At 35.1% G+C, this 23729-nt stretch overlaps 1 protein-coding gene across 1 annotated transcript in view; it reads right to left on the minus strand.

The window, feature by feature from the left end:
- LOC120632059 (zinc transporter ZIP1-like) overlaps positions 1 to 23341 on the minus strand; it is a 47729-nt gene extending 24388 nt beyond the window's left edge. Inside the window, exon 1 of the mRNA XM_039901828.1 lies at positions 22949 to 23341. Within this exon, the coding sequence (XP_039757762.1) occupies positions 22949 to 23231 (283 nt within the window). The 5' untranslated portion in view covers positions 23232 to 23341. The remainder of the gene's footprint in view (positions 1 to 22948) is intronic.
- Between the last annotated feature and the right edge of the window lie 388 nt (positions 23342 to 23729).

Consider the following 23729-nt stretch of genomic DNA (forward strand, 5'->3'; position numbering starts at 1 on the left):
TTGGTTGATGATTTTAATGAGTTAAGACCAAGAAATGAAAATAATAAATAAATATAATACACACTACACTCATTTTTCAGTGCTTGCGTTTGAGACTCTTGGCCCGTTGTCTCCGGACACGAAAAATTTTATTAACATCGTGTCCCGAAAATTGGTCTTGGCGTCTGGTGACCTAAGAGCTGGCGCCTATTTAGCCCAATGGCTAAGCCTAGCAATTCAAAGGGGCAATAGCACCAGCATTTTGGGTACCATAATTAAACCGTTAGACGGCTTATATTTTTTGTAAATATTAATGTTATGTTGTAATTACATTTTATGCTTACTAATCGGAATTATATCAAGATGTTTACTGTTGAATAAAAAACCTGCAAACTATTGCAAATAAAATCATTTTTCAAATCCGTCTGGGAAATAAGTTCAAATGAACTAAAATACTACGTCAATACACACATCGCCATCTAGCCCCAAAGTGAGCGAAGTTTGTGTTATGGGTACTAACTTTTTTTTTTATAAATAATATACCCACTAATATTATTCAGGTAAACACCCAGACACTGATAAACATCACACAAACATTTTCCAGTTGCGGGAATCGAACGTGGATCCTTACCACGGTCACGGGGGCGTTCGGACTAAACAATTGTGAGTCCAAAAGTCCACCAACACTCAGATTAACGTCGAACCGAGCCGAGATCCGAGCCCTCACAGGAGGCACCCTCGGGTCGACGTCTCCCACTTTCCCCCCGATGTCGTCGAGCCTCTGGGACTCTTCTCATGGCGAGCCCCCGGTGACACCGTAGCAACCCCTCAGGTGGTTAACGGAAAGTGTCCATCCGAAAATCGAAAATCGACTACGCCAATCGGCCGTCGAATATAACCTTGGCTATACAATTCGAACAACAGAAAGTAAAATACTTGAATGTTATATAAAAGATTTTAGGTGAAATACTTCGAATTTGCATCTTTCAAGATGGAAACCTTACCTTTGTGAATATGTTTAGTATTCTTTTGTGCAAATCGTCTCAGTTCGCATCAGCCGATACAACCTTGCATCGGTAATGACAAAGACAAGAAAATTAAAATGCAGTTTTCTGTGAATTTTAAAACAGGTTTACCATCTCGCGCTTTATAAGTTTTTATCTGTGCGAAATAAAATGTAATTATTTTATGTGTTATGTTTAAGTACTTTTGTTTCCGTTTTGTTTTTCTTTATGACAATAAAGCATTTTTTCATTTTTATTTTTCATTTTCATTTTCATAAGTATAGGTATAGATATATATATATATATATATATATATTCATAGTATTAGAGCTCTTTGTGACAGAGCTCGTCCGGGAAAGTACTACTACCATGCTTAATTCTGCCGCTAAGAAATGCTGTGTTCCGGTCGAAGAGCGTTGTTGCCGGTGTAACTACAGACACGTGCGACTTAATACCTACGTCTCTGGCTGATTGACGCAGAGCAACATTTTGCAGGATGTGTAACTTGCATGGGAAGTACTGAAGTTTTGACGGCCGACTGGTGCAATGGGCAGCGGACCTGCTTTCTGAGTCCAAAGCCATGGGTTCGATTCCCACAACTGGAAAATGTTTGTGTGATGAACATAAGTGTTTTCCAGTGTCTGGGTGTTTATCTGTATATTATAAGTATTTATGTATATTATTGATAAAAATATCCATCAGTCATCTTAGTTCCCATAACACAAGCTACGCTTACTTTGGGTCTAGATGGCGATGTGTGTATTGTCGTAGTATATTTATTTAGTATATTTATTTATTGCTGTTTATAGGCGATGGTTTTCCACTTACCATCAGGTGGGCTATCTGCTTGATCCATCAATTAATAATTATTTAAGTAAAATAAACTATTTAAAAACTAAATAAAATCTAAAACGTCCTCGAAACCACCGCAGCGAGGCACAGTTCCTAAGATGCTGGCAGCATTGCCCCTCTGGATGGCCAAACTAATTCGTTGGCCAAGGTATATATATTTTAGGTATGCCCGCTCTAGGATCACCGGTAGACTCGATAACCCTTTTCGATAATTCTTTGAAAAGGGCTCTTGCCTCCGGACCCCACGGTCCCAAAGTCTCTACTCCAAAAGGCACAAAAATGAAGCTGCTATCCAGGTTTTCATATTTACGCCTCTTGGCCTGCTCGGCACTGGAACTACATATAGTAAATAAATAGCAAATAAATATTTATTTCATGTATATATGCACCACCTAACTATTTTCTGTACCTGTTTTTTATCTTCACCATTGGTTGCCTGGAAGAAATCGCTATGGAGCGATAAGGCCGCCAAATTGTATATACGTTGTCTTGTTATACTTTTCTTTTTGTGGTGTGCAATAAAAGTTTATTCATTCATTCATTATTATTAAAGAAAAAAACTTATATATAAAAATACGACGATAAAGCATATAAAATTTATCGTCGTATTATTATTTTTAATCTTTACTTAAATATAGAATACGACGATAAAATTAGCTATGCTTACTTAGAAGTATCATCACATTGTATTAAACAAAGTCGTTTCCCGCTGTCTATCTGTCACTATATACGTGTAACAGAATTACGAAATAATATTGAAGGATGTATTAGTTTATTTCATAAGGAATCACCCTATGTATTACCCCACCACCCCACCCTAATATTAAATCAAAATAAGCATTCTAAGTAAACACTTATGAAGATATAAGACCGACACGCGCATAGTACTTAGCAACGCGACGCGTACCTAATAAAGTGACAGGAGTATCATGAATTTTGCAGGTGATATTAGATCTGTATATGATTTCATTCAGTAAAGTAGCGCAGTTTAGTAAATTATTGGGTTTTCGGTGTCAGAGATGATTCTCAGAGACTACATAATGTACCTCTAAAGCATGTGAAGTATTATTTCGGTTTTCATTTACACGTTGTATATGCTTAGATCTTTAAAACTACGCAATGGATTTAGATACGTTTTTATAGAATAGAATAGATAGAGTGATTTAATAGTGTATATAGTGTGTAATAGTTTATAGTATAAGTATGGAAGAATGTTTTTTTTTTGTTAAAGTGATTATTATAACAGCATCAGTTTTTACAACACAACATGACCTATCGAAAGGTACAGAAGTCATTTGTGGGATTTAGTACACGCTTTTGTAATATGATTCCTAAGGTAATTTTGGACCTACCAATGCATAAGTTTAAAGAATATGTTAAAACACATTTGTACAGCGAGTTTACTATACAATTGATGAATTTCTTAGTGACAAAGTTGCTTGGAAGCATTCAGCTCCGCTTTCATCTCTCACAAGATAGAAAAATGAATGTTAAAATCTAAAATGTAAATTTTGTATGTTGGAAAAGAGCAACTGCTGAGTTTCTTGCCGGCTTCTTCTCGGTAGAATCTGCCTTCCGAACCGGTGGTTGAGTCACTATACTCAGACAAACTTGACGTTTCAAAAGTGCATACATTAGGCCTACTTAAAATAAATGAATTTTGAATTTTGCATCCCCTCGGAATAAGCAACCCTATGAACAGAGCAACACTTCGCAGGGCAGAAAGTGAGCTAGAAATGAGGCTGTCCGAATGGCTCGAAGTGCCTGTGTTGAATGGCCGCATCGGGAAAAACATCGTATTGTTTTTGTTAATTCTCATTATCAACCTGACGCTAAGAAATTAGCATTTTATACTTCGGTGTTTTTCTCCGAAACTAAATCAATGTTACGTCATATCTAATTGTGGCGTGACCAAATTCAACTTCCAATTTGCCTAGAAATAATAATAAATAGTCATGTCGTCACAGCAGCCTTGATGCCAACAAGCCAGTCGTTTTCACTTCACCCTCGACTTTGTTACTCTTTAAGTACATATAGATTAGTTATACATTTAACCCACTTACAGCCAAGGTCAAATTCAAATTCAAAATTTCTTTATTCATGTAGGCCTATCACAAGCACTTATGAAGCGTTCATTCATATTTGTTTACATAATTGTAATGGGATGGTGATAACTTCGTTCGCCAGCTTAAATCTAAAGCTACGAGGGTTCTAAACGCGCCCTGGTCTAAGAAGAGCCCACAACAAACTTAGCCGGGTAATTTTTTTTTTCGTTATCACCATCTTCCAGTAAATTTTATATTAAGCTATGAAGCTAGAGCAATTCACACCCAAGCTTTTTTATCGTTTATGTAATCCTTAGTATTATAATAGGATTTTATAAGTAGGTATTATGTGTATTTTTTGTTGTAGCTAACCTGAACATTTAGTTATGTATAAGCAAATGCAAGCACTAATCACCTATGTTGTATTAAAACACTAACACCGCAAATTTTACGGCGAACAGTCGGCTGTTAATTAATCAACTAATGCTGAATATTAATCAAATTTTTCATAGCATCTTGGCGATAGACGTTGGGTATTTTTTTATATGATAGTTTTTTTTTTATTCCTATACACGTTAGCCCTTGACTGCAATCTCACCTTGTGGCAAGCGATGATGCAGTCTAAGATGGGAGCGGGCGGATAAGTGTACGGCATATACCTAATCGATTACTAAGCGACATCGTACTGCATCGCTTGATCACCTCGCGGCACGTCGATAACGGCTGGGTGTTAATCAACCACGACCGAAGTGTCCCACCAGACCAGACCAGAGTTAAATACAAAAACACCTGGATAGCAGCTTCATTTTTGTGCCTTTTGGAGTAGAGACTTTGGGACCGTGGGGTCCGGAGGCAAGAGCTCTTTTCAAAGAATTATCGAAAAGGGTTATCGAGTCTACCGGTGATCCTAGAGCGGGCAGTTACCTTGGCCAATGAATTAGTTTGGCCATCCAAAGGGGCAATGCTGCCAGCATCTTAGGAACTGTGCCTCGCTGCGGTGGTTTCGAGGACGTTTTAGATTTTATTTCGTTTTAAATAGTTTATTTTATTTTAATTTCATTTTACTTCAATTCTATTTTATTTTTGACGTTACAACCTTTTTAAATAAAGACTTCAAAATTCAAAATTCATTCATTATAGTAGGCCTACTTTATATAGAACTTCAAAACGTCAACGTTTGGCTGTTTGTAGTGACTCTACCACCGGTTCGGAAAGAAGATTTTACCGAGAAGAGCCGGAAAGTAACTTAGCAGTTGTTCTTTGCCCACATACACATTTATAATCAGATACTTTTCCAAATTGACCTTGTCGGCGAAGGAACCTGGGACCTCCTCTTATATGAACCAGCGCTCGCTGCGCCACAGAGGTCCTCAAAGTAACACCGGTGGATATTTAAAAAACAGGAATAAAAGAGAACAAAGTCAAGGGCAACCGCTAACTATATTTTATATTTAATCCTAATGTGCTATTTTGAGTAACAAATATTTTACATATAACATCCGCAAGTTACCTTAACATGCATAGAGGATAGGTACATACAAGGTAAATAAAATCCAATAGGTAAAGTCCAGTTTACTCCGTAAACACGATAATTATGTAACGATCTTGTCTCCCATAGTGATATTGGATTTATAAAAGGCATTATGCATGCATCAATTCCGGTATATCGCACATTCGATGTCCCGGTAACTAATTAAAATGTATATGATATGTCCGTTACTAAACTGGTTTCCAATAGTTTATGCCTAATCGTTTAGCGAGAATTATGCAACAATTTGTAAGTAAGAAATGTGTTTATTTATTCCGGACTGCAGTTCCGTTTGCGATAGTGCGGAAAATTTAAATAAAACCTGGTGACATAGATATATAATGTTTCAGATACGGCGACCCGATCGTTTGCTTTGTCGAAGCAAGCAGGTATTGCTAGCAACTTTATTTGCTTTTTTTGTATTGGTTTTTAAAAATCCCGCAAATCGTATTGTTTCCTTCCTCCTTTGTCCGCCTTTACGGTGCCCGCTTACTTTAAGCTAAATTTCTTTTAAGTTGTTAAGCCGTGCATAGGTTACAAATATTATTCATTAAATCCAGCTGAAACAGATTGCAACTTCGAGAATAAAAAGTGTATGAGTAAAGAGGATAAATATTATGAACGTAGGTCCCTGTCTTTTTTGACGTGACAACGTCTTATAATTCGATGGAGCCGGCTGCACGCACGAAAAAACATGACGTATGCGGCGTTACCTCTCTCTGAGGCGTTCCATTCAAGGCTTGTAGTGCAAGCGAGAGCGCGGAACGAGCTTTTCTCGTTTAGAGGCACAGTCGGCCTCCGCGTTCGACATCTGTCTCTCTCCTACTTGAGTGAGCGATGCGTCCGCGTGGACAGCTTCTATACAATAATACATTTACATGTTTTCGGCAAGGATGAAGTGCAGTGAAAAGTGAATGTGGTGTCAATTGTTTATAGCAATGATAATATCTATCAAAAAAATAAAATTAAAATTTTCTTTTGAAAAATGCAACCATTCCATCAGTATTTTCTTAAGACGTTGTCACGTTCTACTATCGTCAGTAAGCCGACTTTACAGACAACCAATTTATTTTTATCAAGAATCATCATCATCTACTTATTAAATAGGTAACTAATTTATTCAAAAGCGTAAACCATTCTCGGCAATTATAATATAACCTACTAGCTATTGCCCGCGACTTCGTCTGCGTTTGATTTTGTTTTTTGATGTGGCATTAAATTTAGTTGTAGATCTAAAAAAATTAAAGTATTCAGTATCGCTAAGCCTTAAATGAGGGGTTTGCTGCTGTCCGTTGAGGGGTTCTGTACTCTATCTCCAACCACAGTTTGGGCAAAATTAAACACATATTATAACCTCTATAGTACAAAAATAATTATTTAAATCGGTTATAATTTATCGGAGTTATGGTGTAAAGTCGTCAAACACACATCCCCTCTCCCAAAAAAACCGAGCTTAATATCGGGATAAAAAGTATCCCATATTACTTCTAACACTTCCAAGAATATGTGTCCAAAGTTTCTTGAGGATCGGTTAAGTAGTTTTTGTGTGAAAGCGTAACAAACAAACTTACATTGACATTCATAATATTAGTATGGATATCTCTGCTACCATCTTAGACTGCATCATCACTTACCACCAGATGAGATTGCAGTAACTTGTAGTGTTATAAAAAAAAACATTGCAACAATATAGCATTAATACAATAAGTAGTAAAACGACAGTGTCCATGTGACCTTTATGGGAACCATCAGCTTTGTTTCACGAATCGGTGATGCGTGCTGGCACAAATAACATTGTTTAAATTCATTAGACACATACGATAGATATTTTATATACAAACGCAATGTATGAACAAGTATGTTGAAGAGAAACCAGGTAAAGAGAATATAATCAAAACTCATTATTAACGATTTATGCAAGGTTAAAAAAATACAGAAAGCTCTTGCAGTTCCTATCATTATAACTAATAAAAAAACGTGTGAGCCGTCACGGGACGCCTGGCAGATGTGAAACATCGAAATTGTTTTCTGTAAGTTATTGCAGATATTGCATAATGAAAAGATAAAGCATTAAAAATAAAAATAAAAATACAACCAAGTGGATAACCACTCCTTTTTGTAAGTCGGTTGTAAAGTTTTATTACAAAATTAATATTCATTTTCATTGTTACATACGAAATACAAAAATTCAATCATATAGCGCGAGCGTGGCGATGCGTCGCCACGGCCTGTGTCGCCACGCCACGCAAAGTTATTATAGACGTTTCACATCGAAAACTTTTATGTCTAAGAAAAATTCAGATTAATTTATTTCATACAAAAAAAAAAAATGGTATTTCTGTAAAGTGACATTACACTGTGTAACCAAATAAATGTGATTCGACAACATCGCCTGTCAATGACCGCATGATAGAGTCGTAGTTCGCGCACTGGTGCAGATGTTACATTATAGAGTAGTAACAAGTAGAGTATCTATGTAAAATATTTAATATTTAATTTTTCACAAACTTCAGATAAAAAAGTCGTAGAACAAAAGTTGTTTCTTTTAATGTAAACAACTACAGGCCGGTAGCTTTCTGGCATGTTTTATGTAACACTGTAGGTATACTAAAATATTAAAAAACCAAGCATCCCTATAACCTGAAATATATATAAAAACCTTGTCTTGTTTTTATAGGTTTATGGGGCAGAGCTTAGAATTGTAACAGCCAAATTTGATTTTTTTTTTAGACGAGCACTTGACTGCAATCACAACAGATGGTAAGCGGTGATGCAGCCTAAGGTGGAGCGCGCTTGCATAGAAGATGCCTATTCATTCTTGATTTGAAGGTACTCATATTGTAGGCACTGGGGAAAATGAAAGGGTATTCCAGATCCTAGCCGTGCGGATCAGAAACGAAGATGCGAAGTGCTAATTTATTTTTAATACTTAAAAGTGACTATTTGCTTGGTTGCAGAACAAAATTAACTTATTTTAAAACACTGAATTGTGAATCTTTGCCAACACGTTATTGTTTTGTTAATGCAATTACACGTATCTACAGAGTTCATCATGGCGGGTAACACCGCTAGGCGCTGCTTGTATAGATCTACTGTCTAGGTAATTTGCTATAGCCAACTATATCTCCTTAGTTACAACTTCATCGACGTGAAATTCAGTAATTTAAAAATCGTGCCGGAATCATAGATTTTCCGAGGAGAGTAACCTATGTGGCGGGGCATCTCCATTCTAAATGTCAGTATTTATTAAGTATTAGCGTCTTGAAGGAATACTTACGTACACACTGTTTCCGTTATTATAGTACTCTTTACTCGTCCCTAAGTTACCATTCATAATTGCAAAATCAATACTCAATTAGAAAGCGGTTTGACAAATGAAACCTCAGTTTTTAAGCTGTCAAATTAATACGATTTATCACAATCAACAACAATCACAATCGCTAATGACGTACGTCTGATTAATTGCTAAAAAACACCTAATTGAAATATTAAATTGTTTCATTTTAAACTCAACCGGTTTCACCTGTTGAAACCAAACTATGTTGATTGGAAACTCATCATGCAATTACCGCTGTTTCCAAAACAGGAATGAAAATTTCTGGCCAAAAGAAAGTTAAGTCCCGCTATCGTCCCAATAAAGAAAACGATCAACGTGTCACACAATATATTATACTACTATGGTTTCGCACGCGAATGTTTTACAAATACCAATAGCTGTAACTAGTTCAAAGCTTGCTCGCTCGCAATCGAGGTGTCGTTTTCGAGAATCGAAAAACTTGAACATCAAAGTAAAATTGATCTCAAACACATCACCTTAAAGCTCAAATTCACCTAAAATTCTTCAGCTAGCGCTTTATTTAGTATGAGAGTTTAATCGCTCGCAATCGAAGAGTCAATTTCGAGTACGGAAATACTTGAACATGAGAAAAGGTTAAAGCTGAAATATGACTACAGTTCTTTAGCTCAGGTTTTTGACAGAATGTCTGTTGAACAAAAATCAGAAGTCTCATCAAGCTTTAAATTAGGTCCATTTTACCTTAACACACAGATTTTGATACGCGAAAACGACTCCTCGATCGCGAGCGAGTCAATATTTTGTACTATGGCCGCTGTTTTGCAACGCGTAATCGTTGCACATGAAACAAGTACAGTCTTGCTCAATTCTAATATCTCAGGTCTTATTTGGTTTAAGGACAAATTGTTAATCGTATACCTGTATTGCATTTAGCAATCGGCCGGCCAGCGGCTGCTTTTACAAAAAAATAAAGTAATTGCGAATTTGAAGATATTCATGTGAAGCAATAGGTTACTTTATTACGCCCTTTAAAAAAGAAAACCCTACTTAATACTCTATTAAGAGAAGTTATTATAATTTTACTTGAAACACATTTAGTACTACCGGATCTCTATTGGCAACTGCGTAAGTTGTCCATTTTATTAAAGCTACTATAATTTTAAATGACGTATACCTATTTAAGTTTTCATGCAAATTGAACTAATAAAACAATCTTAGTTAGGTTTTATCTGAGGGTATTATTTTTAATAACTTGTAATCATAACATTGGCATATAACCTTTTTTCGGTTGCCATAGTGTACTCTTGACCTCATTTGACCGGAAACACAGTTGAAATGAAAACACATTTTAAATGTTGTTATGGTTGTCACTGCGTATTTTAAAAGTACTTTCCTCAGATCGACTGGGAAAAAGTTTTTGATTATTATGACGATATACTAATGCGACGTACCTATTAAAAAAAAATTACCCTCCATCGACGTAGTACTTCCTTTCCAACAAGTCTTATTTTATATGGACGTATAAAGTAAGTAGTTACGGTACTTTTAAAATTATTATAGTGCTAGCTTTTTTATCACATTAGATAAAGCCTTACATTTAAGTTGTTTAAATAAAACATAAACCACACATTATAAACTGTCAAATTAATACGTCCTATTTTCTTACACAATCACACTTCTGTTTTGCGTTTCGCGACATGGACGGCTTTGTATGTGAATAAATATTGTCATTGAAAACCTGCTAATTTAAAGGCACATTGTAACTGTGCTAGATTTAAAAGGTATAAGCAAAAAGGTAAATAGATTGGTATATACCTTTAATATAATCACGTTTAGAGGTAAAGGTAAATGATGAAGTAGTTACCTTTACTCTGTATCAGCAGGATTCAATTCTGGATCCCATAAGATTCGGTGATTCAAACATTAAACATAATCCTTCATCAATTTTAATTCAAAATTATGATACCTCGGATAGACCTTGAATCTAAGTATATAATACGTGTATTTGCTTAAATGAAAAGAAAATAAGAAATAATCCATAAAAAAATCAAAAAATAATAAATCTTTAGTATGCAGTACGAAGTTCACCGGGACCGCAAATTGCCTAAACCATTAACCGACCTTGATGAAATTATATTGGCACAAGTACCTATATAGCTTGCCTGTTGGAAATGGACATACTTTTTATCCCGTATGAGCACATATGAGCCGTTAAAACGAGATTAAAAAAAAATACTTTGTTACTTATGTACCCTACCTATCGTTCAAAAGCTAACCCGTGCGGTTTAAAAGCTAACCCAATTTTGATGACATTTTTGGATACAAAATGCTTTGCAAACTGGTGATAATTTTTAATCCCCAAAAAGCAAATTGTTTAAAAACGGGAGAAAACATGAATGAAGTTGCAAACTCGCGGGCAACAGCCTGTAGGTACGTAATAAATATCTAAGCTTGTACAGGGTTCGTTCATTTATCTAAGCCTATATAAATAACGTAATATAAACTAACGTTGTCTTAAAGTCAAATTATATATCTGTATAACAATCTGTATATAAAAATAACGATATTAAGCGCCATATATCAAAAGGTGCATGACGTCACAAGAATAGCTAGAAGTGTTCTTGAAACCGACATGTTCAAGAACCCTCTTTCACTCACATCGCTCTTAAAAATATTGGAGACAACTGTCTATAGCACTAGAAAAATAGGCATGGAAATATTTAATATCTTATATGCAAAAATATTTAACGTTGTCACTCAATTCAATATTCAATGTTATGTTAATAGTAAAATCTAATATGTCTTTTGCCAGCTGATTGAGTGTAATTGGGTGGCTTTTATGGAGATTTTCGTTTCACTGGATTAAAAGTATCGGACGTCGGTCTCAAAGATGCAATCTATCTCTTTGCCAAATTCCATCAAGATCGGTACGGTGGTAGTAGAGCTATTAACACTGTATTACATCAAAGTATGTTTAGTATATTTTTTGTTTAGTTTATTTAATCCAATTAGTACTAGTATATTCATCATATTGTTTGTTTGTTATAATTGTTGTTTGATTAACTTACTTTTATATATAAAAGAAAAGCAAATTGACATACCTATCTAGTACCAAGTATTTGTAATGCTATTAACGTGTTTTATCTAATCAATTAGAGTCAATCGTTTAGTGGAACTTAGTATTTCGACATGGCAACACATAATCCAACAATTAATAATTTCATCAAAGGTGTCAGGATATCATTGTCTACCGTATCTAGTACAAATTATGAAAAATATAACAAAACAATAGATACCTTTGAATTGTATAGCTTTCTTTAAATTTCTTTATCCTCTATTTAGAATTATTTTCGCCATTTTATAGCGGACCTGATACGGAATTGCGCTTTCTTCGCGATGCGGTCAGTACGGACAAATACTACGGCAATTTTAGATTCAACGGCATTTACACGTCAAACATAACCTTTCGCCCATGAGAACTTTAAGCAACAATTATATTCTCGTGTATTGATTACGAAAATTTCTATAAGGTATATGGGAAACTCTACAAGAGACGTGGACGTGGACGTCTATTGATGAGACCGTGATGATGACGTAAGTAATCACGTTTTTAGGATATGCACCCAAATCTGAGATTGCAATGGGTTCCTGCTCATATAGGCATAAGAGGAAACGAGGAGGCTGATAGACTCGCAAAGTTAGCAATATCAAAAGGCACAGACCTACCTATTTTACCATTCTATACGGAAATATTAAATAATGACAAAATTATATGTTTTGATAAATTTAAAGAGTATTTTGACATTCGAAGTCGAGAAAAGGGTATTTGGTATAAAACTATTCAATGCCAGCCTCCTCGTTTTCCTTGGTTTGCTAATATAAGATTAAGTAGAAAATGTATAGTATTAGTTCATAGTTTGCGTTCTGGACATTATCCATCTAATAAGTTCGCATTTCTAATGAAGAAAGCTAGTTCTGCCAACTGCGATATTTGCGGTACGATGGATGATGTCCAGCATGTACTGGTGGAATGTAACAGATACAATTTGGAGCGACTAGATGTTATGCGGCGGTACAAAATCAACAGATTTGACGTGGGTGCTCTAACGAGCCTTCTCTCTCAACCGACCACAGAAGGTTTCAGGTCTGTTGTTGTGTCAGGTTGTTGAGATATTTGTGCATAGGCAGCAATAACAGATTTTATCTGTTACATTTCCCTTATATTAATATAATTATTAGGTTTTTTGTTTACTAGTTACTTAAGGGATGATGGGGCTGGCATATCCGTGTTGGATAAAAGTCCCAAATAAATAAAGATTAAAAAAAAAAAGGATATGCACCCGCAGTCGCAAAGCATAATACCTAATAAAATGGCACCTACATCACAAAAAGTTCTTTAGAATTTAGATATCTTGGTAACTTTGCAATTTCCGCTCATGAGGAAAAATATAGACATTCTAATTTGTTTACGCTTACCTACCTACCTGTTTTATGATAATCATGAACTGCCATTAGTAACTGTAGTTCACTGACCGTGGATAAGATACTGGCTGGTTGAAAGGACTTTATGTAATGCTTCGTTAGTTATGGCTATGGACTTTAACAATCATTAGAGTGCTTTTAGGTTTTAAGCTTTCTCTGACATGTTATTACGTAATATTTAATACGTAGGTAAGTAGTAATATGATATTATTTTTTTGACGTGACAACGTTTTATAATTCGATGGAGCCGGCTGCACGCACGAAAAAACATGACAACATGCGGCGTTACCTCGCTCTGAGGCGTTCCATTTAAGACTTTAAGTTCAAGCGGAACGAGCGACAAAGAGGCACAATCGGCCTCCGCGCTCGGCAGCGTTCGACAACTGTCTCTCTCTTACTTGAGTGAGCGATGCGTCCGCGTTGACAGCTTCTATACAATAATACATTTACATGTTTTCGTCAAGTATGAAGTGCAGTGAAAAGTGAATATGGTGTCAATTGTTTATAGCAACGATGATGATAGAAACTATGTACATTGTAAAAAAAATTGACATAATTGTATTCATGCGTACAAATAAATGTAACTTGATCAATTCAATTGTGATTTCAATCTATCTACTTTCTATATCCATACAAAATATCTATCAAACAAATAAAATTAAAGTTTTCTTTTGAAAAATGTTTAACCATCGTCAGTAAACCCAATTTACAGACAATCGATTTTTTATGTCTATAGATGAGCGCTTGACTGCAATCACACCTGATGGTAAGTGATGCAGCCTAAAGTGGAGCGGGCTTGCCTAGAAGATGCCTATTCACTCTTGATTTGAAGGTACTCATATTGTAGGAACTGGGGATAATGGAAGCTGGAAGAGCATTCCAGATCCTAGCGATGCGGATCAGAAACGAAGATGCGAAGGGCATCGTACGCGTCCGCGGTATATCGACCACGTAGGGATGCAGATTACGGAGCCTCGCGGTTCGATGGTAAAAAGGCGAGGGGGGAACTAGATCAAATAATTCTTGAGCACACTCTCCGAAATATATCCTATATAATACCGAAAGGCAGGCAACCTTGCGACGATGTTCTAAACTCTTAAGTTTTCTTGATAATTTTAATGTTTCCTTTGTTTCATCCAATGTTTCCAGAGCAAAAACAACAGTCTTTCTCAATTAAAAGACTTAAAATATTCTAACATCCGTATTCTCCAAAAATAGTATTTAGTTACCGGCCCACTACAGGGCACAGGTCTCCCTGTCCCTCCTCCCACAATGAGAAGAGGTTAAGGCCGTAGTCCACCATGCTGGCCCAGTGCGAATTGTAGGATTCCACAAACCTTTGAGAATATTATGGAGATCTCCCAGCATCCGGAACCAGAAAACACAAATAAAATGACATTTTCTAAAAATGAATACTAGCTAGATCGATTTATTGCCCCCGAAACCCCCTGTATACCAAATTTCATGAAAATCGTTGGAGCCGATTCCGAGATTCCAATTATATATATATATATATATATATTATATACAAGAATTGCTCGTTTAAAGAAATAAGCTAGACAAAGTTTTGGATTCCATCGGATGAATGAATGTATGAATATACTTTTATTATACACCAAAAAAGTACATAAAGTAGAAAAGCATTACTACGCATTCATTTTTTTATTATAAAAATGAATCTAAAAATTTAATTAGATCTAACCACAGCGCAATAGTATTAGTGGAGTGAGTAACGATGCTTAGTCATTTGAAATGAGGAAATACCAATACTGCTAGTACCTCTACGTAAGGCGTGGGAAATCACCTACGAGTGAGGTTAGTTAGGCGATGTTGTGTAACTAAGAAAAGGCACAGTACGGTTTTAAGGGCGACGTGTAAAAGTGAGTAATATTTATACGGTTACTTATTAACATGTTATTAGGGGAATCCCTTAGATTTTTGGTCACCAGTGCTCTGTAGTAGGCCGGTAATGAGTTGATGTGATGATGATGATGAAATATAAGGTATCTATGCCTTTTTTATATAGAGAAAATGCCTGACACATTCTACTCCTTTGGAGTGAATGGAGAGTAGCCCTTGCACCCAGTAAAAACTCTCTGTGTTCCTCGATGAACTAATAGACGAGAAGTAAAGGGCGGTCCCGTCAAAAGGTATACGAGTATATACCAACTTAACAAGAATAATTAGGTATTTTATGAAAATTAAGTTTAATTTGCAATATTCCGCGAAAAGCGATTGAGTAACAAACACCTACACTTTCCCTATTATAGTATTTGTAGTATAATACAGTGCTTTGTCTAACTCAGTAGTTAAAAAGTAGATCTATAACATTTTCAGACATTTTAACATTTTTAGTTTTTGTTGTATCAAAAAACTCATCACATCATTTTCACATCGACTTTCAGATTTTTATCCTAATTTAATTAAAATTTTTGTACATATTGAAATTGATATGGATACATCTAAAAAAATACAAGATAATGTTTTAAAACTTATTTGTCTACGTTCGATTGGCACGACTCTGCGTTTAAACAGGTTTGCCAAATTTTAAGTTCAAAATGCAGTTCTACAAGTTAACAAACCAAATAGCTCTACGTTAAAGTACGTAATACGTAGGATTGCGATTTGTAAATGTTTGTAATGCACCGCACGTACAGCGTCTGCTCTGTGTTTCCCTTCATTGAATTGGTAATAAGTCAATGGTGCAGTGTGTCCGGTCCCGGAGCATCTCACAGGAAAGTCGACTGTCTTATATAAGATATCAGTATTATCATCAGCGTTATTTTATGTTCATTGCTACAATTGCTATTATTATTGCTGGGAATGAACCTTATCTTGGGAGCTATTTATCGCTAAAGGTCCCCATACACAGGCTATACGTCGCAGTTATACATCGCTTCAAAACTGTCATCGAACGTACAATCGCTTAACGTAGTCAATCGTTATGTCTCGTTGCAGAAAGTTTGTTTGAGTAAAATATCCAACTCAGTAACTTATGCAAGTAGCTTGCACAACAAAATGTGCATTGTTATGTCAAAAACGATAAAGCAAGAAACTCGTGGAAGATTCAAGCGAGTGAACTTGAAAGTGCAAACGCATCAGATTATATGCGATCACCGAAACCGCCTGCGATGTTGTTATATGGACATATTACAAGTTCTTGCAATATCGCCGGGTTTTCAAAGCGAAAGACTGCCTTGTGTATAGACTTGCGTATTTGATAAAGTTTATTTACAATTGACAACATATTTTTAATTATTACTTTAAGTAGTACGCAAGTGTGACTTTCTAACTATCAACATTATTGTCAAAATTAAAGTGTGTTCTAAAAGGCTTTAGCTTTGATAAAATCCCAAGGCTTTTTCCAGTCACAGTTGTCTTTTAAATTCCTGCAGTTAAGTCCTCACTCACATGAAAAAAAGCGTTGCGTTAAATACTTAACAAAAAACTCTATATAGGTAGGTCGGTAAGTAGGTATGGGTCGCATCGCATAAAAATAACTGCGCAATGGGCGATTTACACAACATACATAAGAATAACTGTGTGTGTGTGCCTATAGCGTTATTATGTATTAGTTACATTTTTATTATACAATATAGTAGATATAATATACAATAAACCTTTATTTACTAATACCGCCACTTCATTATTTCTTCCAAGTTTGAACGTTACATAAAATTCACATCTCATTAAGTAAAACACTCAATAATTCACAACGTTTCTATTCTTCTTTAATTAACTAGGGTATACAAATAAGAAGTATAAATCATTTTTGTTTTGTACCAATACATGTCACCAAACAAGCTGTTTAACATTAGTAGGTTTTGAAAAAAAAATCAAATAATCAAGAGTGGTTTGAAGAAGACGGTCTTGTCGCTCAAGTAAAATAATATAAACGAAGAGCGTCCATTTAAATTTAAATAAAGGTACCTTGATATCGTATTGAACACTAATCAATAGATTGATATTGACATGACACTGATAATAAATGACAATATTGACTTCGTATTAAGATGAGTGGACGCGATCGGGCAATGGCACACATACCCACTGCGGATGAGGTGCGCTTGCGCAACCGCTGTTAGATAATGTCCGTACATTCTATTCCATTAAGATCTTTAAAAGTAACGAAAAAATTAGTGACTATATACGTTCGTTACAAATATAATTATCTATAATCGTTACTCGTTATTATCATAAACATGTTAACTCGAATCAGCTATAATTTCATCAACGAATGAGGAGACAGCATCTTGTAAAATTAAAAGCATTAATATTTTCTACAAAATTTTATAAAACCACTTTGCCCGGAGGCACGCCTTGGCTATGTGGAATATCTTTAGACATTTTATAAAATGGTAATTACTTTTATTCGATCTTATTAACTAATAAACGTAATTGCCATTCTAGTATAATATTAATTGTGTTTTTACTAAAGGTCAGACATTTTAGCATGATGAATTAGAAGGTTGAAATATTGGTATGAATATAAATAAAACCAGAATTTTCAGGTGCGACAGATCTTTGCAACTAAGTAATAATTAATTTCATCATAGGTACACGACTGGATACGTAGGTCGGTATAGTTTTCCTAATTCTAATACATTTATTTATTTATTTTTATATTAATAATTGACAGACTACGACCACCGCCTATCACCATAGCAACACTTCGTAGGGCAACCAACGAACTAGTCCTTCAAAATGCTGCCCTGTGTCCATCAACCTAAGGCGTTGTTTCGGTGTAAAGCGTATTACACTGAAAACAACGCTCTTCTGATCGGAACATAGCTTGTACTTCTACGGACAAGCTCTGTCACCAAAAACTTTACTACGACTAAAATTTATGAATGGTTTTTTATTTCAACTACCAACAAACAACCTTTTGAAAAGTAACGTAAATTTGTTGTAACTACCACCACGCCGCGCGCCGAAATACTTCTTTTAAGAAGAATCGGACTAGCAAGTAACTCCGAGTATTAAAACATATCATGCCGATTGAACCTTGGATTAGGTACTGATATTATATTTGTTTGTGTCCAAGTTAAGATATAAATCACTTAATTATCTATATCGATAGAATATTTCTAAACAGTAATATGATAAACGAAAGCAATCAAAAATTATCTATTTCGCCGATTAATTTAAGTAATAACAAAACAAAACATGAAACTAATTATCGTAGTAGGTGCACTTTAACTCGATCTAGTGGTTCGCATGTTAAATGCCGGATAACGGTTTACCTGGTTCAGTACCAGCACTGAATTAAAAGACGTTGAAGATCATTTGTATTATCACATTTACTTGATACGCGAAATAAACATGTAGTGCTTGCGATTTGCATTACATATACATGGAATGTAAATACTTTAAGAAATATATTTTTTTATGTAAAATCGCTCGTAGACCCTATCATAAATAATTATGAATGTTATTGTAATATTTAAAGGCAACCCAACAACTTGCTTTGTCAATTATTTAAAATTTTCCATTATACGACAAAGGAGTCAACAAAGTAGCTGTGAGGAAAGCGATTAGAAATTAAATAGGCTGAAGAAGATGACTTGTTTATAAAAAAAAAACGTGATTGTACTTAAGTACACGCGTTAGAAGTTATACTTCTGTGGCGTAACAAGATCAAAATCTTTTCAAAACTTTTATCTTTCGCCTTATTCTACGTTTATAGAAAAATCGACACTAACAATAGGATTTATGATGTCTACATAATTAATGAAATGAATATCATAAATATAATAAAATTTGGAATACTAATAGACTCATTTTCGGAAAACCAAGTTTCTCTCAACACTAAAATACTATAAACTCAACATTAAAATTTGAGATTTTTGTAGGTACAATTGAATCAATTAAATAACCGGAATGAGCCGACCGTAGACTTTGATAATTGAAAGTGTACAACCTTATAGCTAACTTCAGGGTGTCGGTTTTTTGTGACAGTATGCGCGCGCATCGTAAATATTAACTCTCATCATTTTTTCCTAACGCGCCAAAAGAAGTATAACTTCGAAAGTCAAACCGAAACAATAATTAATGAATAGATCGAATTAAATGATTTGAAATTATAAGTCAAGTGATGATGATAGTTATCACAACATAGTTGTTATCTGTTTCCGTTAAGATAATGAACGATAGATAAAGATAAATATAGCGACTGAAATAGCAAGTGAAATAGATGCGATAGCAAATAGCTTGCGATAAAATCTACAATCTTTGAGGTTTTAAGGTTTTGATGATACCGATCTATCACAAGGCCTATAGATGGCAAACTATTGGTTCACATGTGAATTTTTTGTACACCTCACTTAGGAATTACGTTATCTGCTAGGCTATTTTTACCTTTCAAACACATTCGTGTTATGGCGTAATCTTAGAAAGTCTTTCTTTGATGAAATAAGTGTTAAGCAAATTTGCTAAAAAATAAGTGAAAGGATCCTTCGCTACGCTCGTGAATCATGATATATTTCTGCCAACGCACCTGGAATCATTGGGATCATACCAAGAAATTGCCCAGAATCATTCAGCGATTGTTTAATTCCATCATTCACCAAGGCAAAACGCCAGAAGCATGGTACACGAGCGTGGTGGTTCTGTTGTTCCAAAAAGGTGATAATAACATGCTGAAGAACTCCAGACCCATCTCGCTGCTGAGCCATGTCTACCAGTTGTTTTTGAGAGTAATTCCGAATCATCCCGTCAATAGGTTTGACAACTTCCAGCCACCCGAACAAGCCAGTTTCCGAAAGGGTTTTAGTATCATAGACTACTTACATACGCTGCGGCAGGCAAGACCGAAGAATATAACCGTCCACTTTTTTTAGTGGTGGACTGGTTTGTGGACTGTAAGCAAGCCTTTGATTCTAGGTGTAACTAGGGCTGAGGTTACTGCGGAGATGCCAAATTGACTACCGGTCCAAGTGTTGAAGTGTTAATACGAAAACGCTTACATGACAATCCATAAACAGGACCAGACCCAATCGAGCTTAATCCAATTGCAGGGATGAGTGCGGCAGGCATCATGATGGCATTTGTTAGGAATATCTACGTGATCAAATCAGAATTGAGCATATCCGTAGAAAAACTGGTGGGCATAATTCAGAGAGTCGCGATGCAATGGGGGGGGCACATAGCTCGGAGAACCGATGGATGTAATCCGGCCGGGCCATAACGAGATGGACAGACTACATGAAGCGAATCGCTGAAAACCGCTTGAAAGCAGCACCTATGTCCAGCAGTGAATCGGTTGAAGAGATGATGATAATGGATAATTTAAAATCGTTTTTTTTTGTGCACTTCGTAGCCATATTAAAAATATTTACTAACGTTGCAATTGTTATTTTAAAAGTGAACCATGCATCCCCTTCCTCTACTATCGGCTCTGGCGTATCTTTCACGTTAAACCCTTTTTCAAATAGAAAAAAACGGTTCCTAATTAAAAAGATGTCTAAAATGGTGACAACGTTACCTTTGTTAATTCGGGCTTATATTGCTACCGATTTTCTGTATTTCTATTGATTAATGTATTTTTTACATAAAATAATTGAAGTATACCTAAAGCGATGGTAAATGGATGATAAATGGATAACTTCTGTAACTAATCACTATCCGGATATGGTGTTTAGTAAAAGATAAAATCAAGTAAGTAATTTCACACTGTAAAAAAATATTCAAACGTAATATTTGTATCTTTATACTATTCATTTCAAACAAGAGAAGTATATTCTACAAAAAAGTCTGATGAAATTGTCTAGCAAATTGGTCACTTTATTTATTATTGGCTAGAGGTCAGTGTTTAATGTTAAAGGTGAATAAACCTAAATAATTAATAATCTCTAACTAATTTTGCTCCCCGACCCGTTTTGGAGCAGCGTGGAGGTTTAGCTCTAAATATCTCTCTATATAGAGAAAGAGCTTGTTTCCCAGTGGGACTTTAATAGGGAAAATGATGATGATGACTCTACAATTAAAATAGTAATAAATCTTCTGTTTAATTGTATAAGCGCGCAGCGCATAATTTATGAGCCGATTCTAATTCTGACCAATTTAACAAAATCCTATATAATAAATCTAGTCAAAATATAAACCAAATCGAAACTTTAGACAAGTAAGACACTTAAAATTAGGATATAAATAAAATTCTAAATACTTTAACAGCGTGCAAAACATAAAGTTGCTTTATACAGGGAACAATTTTAATTAAATGGTCTGGTAATGATAATGGTATATACGTTACTGAGTGTTTTTTTCTGTCTTCCCATTAACACGGTGCGAAAATTTGCGTCTCAGCTTTAATTCTCAAAACAGCGCAGTTGTATAAAAAGTACTTAAAATATAAACAAAAAATTTGAAAACATTCAAGTCTCTTATTTACTCTCTTAGATCCGTTTACAACTGAGGTTTTCATTCAGTTATGAAGGTATGTGTTGTTTCCTTTTCCTGTTAAATTGACAAACCTGCGTTGTATTTTCGTTCGCATGCACAAATATTATGCGTAACATAAACTAATCTAACGACTTTTTAATTCATTAAAAAACGCTAAATAGTTTAATGCAAAGTTAAAGTAGTAAATTTTATTCATTTTAATTCTATTTACAGAATGTTGAATAATAAAAGCAGATTTTTTGGGGTTAAAATATGAGCAAGACAATATTAAAGGATTCGTAATGCTATTAAGAGGTTAGGTAACTATTATAATTTATTAATCGATGAAAATTCTACACATGATAGAAACATAATCTGTGTCACATACGAATTCTTCACCAAGTAGGTACAATTCTTTAACATTATTTCATATTGGTATGCAAAGGTGGTGTTATTGCATTAGAAATCTCTTAAAGACAACCCTTTAGGAGGGTAATTAAATTTTGTAAAAGGTCACACACTGGCCATAAAATTAGCATGAAGGTGCAAGACATTCGTTAACAATTAGGCTTCAAGCATTTGACCTTTAAATACGAATAATAACAGTTTGTAACGTAAGTGTCGATGTTGAAACAACTGGGGAACGTAGGTTAATAGTTCCAATGTTACTTCGTAATGCAATAGTAATAATGATACTCAACTCATCTATCTACTAATAAGTATTAAGGCATTGTTTATTTCTTAATTATCGCGTTCTTAATACGAGTAACTTTAAAGCGAAACCTATTTTTAAAAACTTCTGAAGAAACTGCCACACGTTAAATAAACCTTATTGATGAAGAAAACATTAATTATTAAAAATGGAAGCATAACTGAAAATACATATTAAAAAACTCCAGGAGAAACTGGCACGCATTAAATAAGCCTTATTGGTGAATTAAACGTGTATGAAAAATAGAAGCATAACTGAAAACAATATAAAAAACTCCAGGAGAAACTGTCACACGGTAAATAAACCTAATTGATGTTTGATTAAACATATATTAAAAATGGAAGCATAACTGCGAAAGGATACAAAAAAGCTTCAGGAGAATCTGTCTTAAGTTAAATAAACCTTATCGATGAATTGAATATGTATTAAAAATGTAAGCATAAATTCGAAAACTTTTTTGAACTGTAGGAAAAACTGCCACTTCTTAAATAAACCATATTGATGAATTAAATTTGTATCAAAAGTAGAAGCTTAACTGGGAAACCATTTAAAAAACTCCAGGCGAAACTATTAAGTGGTAAAAAAGCCTTATTGATGAACTAAATATGTATTAAAAATGGATGTTACTGTCAATACGAAACTATTTGGAAGAAGAAGATTAATAGTACTCACCTTGTAAATGTATGATGTTATGATCGACCTCAGGGAGTAAATGCAAGAAGGTGGTCGACAGAAGCACACCGCCGCCAAACGAGAGCAAGGTCATGACAATTTTGTTTTTGGATTTCAAGGAGCCGGCTTCATCGGGAGTTATCCAATTGAATCGCCTCGCCACAAACATTGGCACGAGACCACATATCATACAAGCGCAAAACAAAACCACCATAGACACCCCCTTGGCGACGATCACCCCCTCGGTGTCGTTTTCGCCATGCATTGGTTCTAAATCCGCCATTTTTTAGGTCGTACTTCGCACAAGTTTCGAGGAGAATTGGTCCGGTTTAAGGGCACGTCCTCTTTTATACCGCGTTTCGGTATCAGCGATATGCGCGTGCGACAGCTTGGGCCGACGCGCTAGTACTATAAGCATTAAGCACCGGCTTCAGTTCGTTCCACTCCAGCGTAGCCTTTGCATACAAAACAAAGCCTTTGAACGCGTTGCGCTAAATACGTTAATTGAGATGTTAGTATGTACAACAATATTTAATGCGTTAAATTAATCGCGTCAATGTTCTTGTTGAATACCGTGTAAATAATTAAAGTTAAATATAAGTTACGAATGTATAGTTATACTAAAGTGCACGTTTAGACTACACGATAAATAGATCACTAACTCAGTTAGGGCTCTAAATTTGTGAAGTGTAATTACAGTTATTGTAGTTTACACAGAATACCATTCCCGGAGCACTAGCGGGGGTTATATGTAGTACCCTATTTATCGTGTGCACTTTAG

The sequence above is a fragment of the Pararge aegeria genome, chromosome 19 (genome assembly GCF_905163445.1).
Source record: "Pararge aegeria chromosome 19, ilParAegt1.1, whole genome shotgun sequence".
In the NCBI taxonomy this organism is placed as follows: Eukaryota; Metazoa; Arthropoda; class Insecta; order Lepidoptera; family Nymphalidae; genus Pararge; species Pararge aegeria.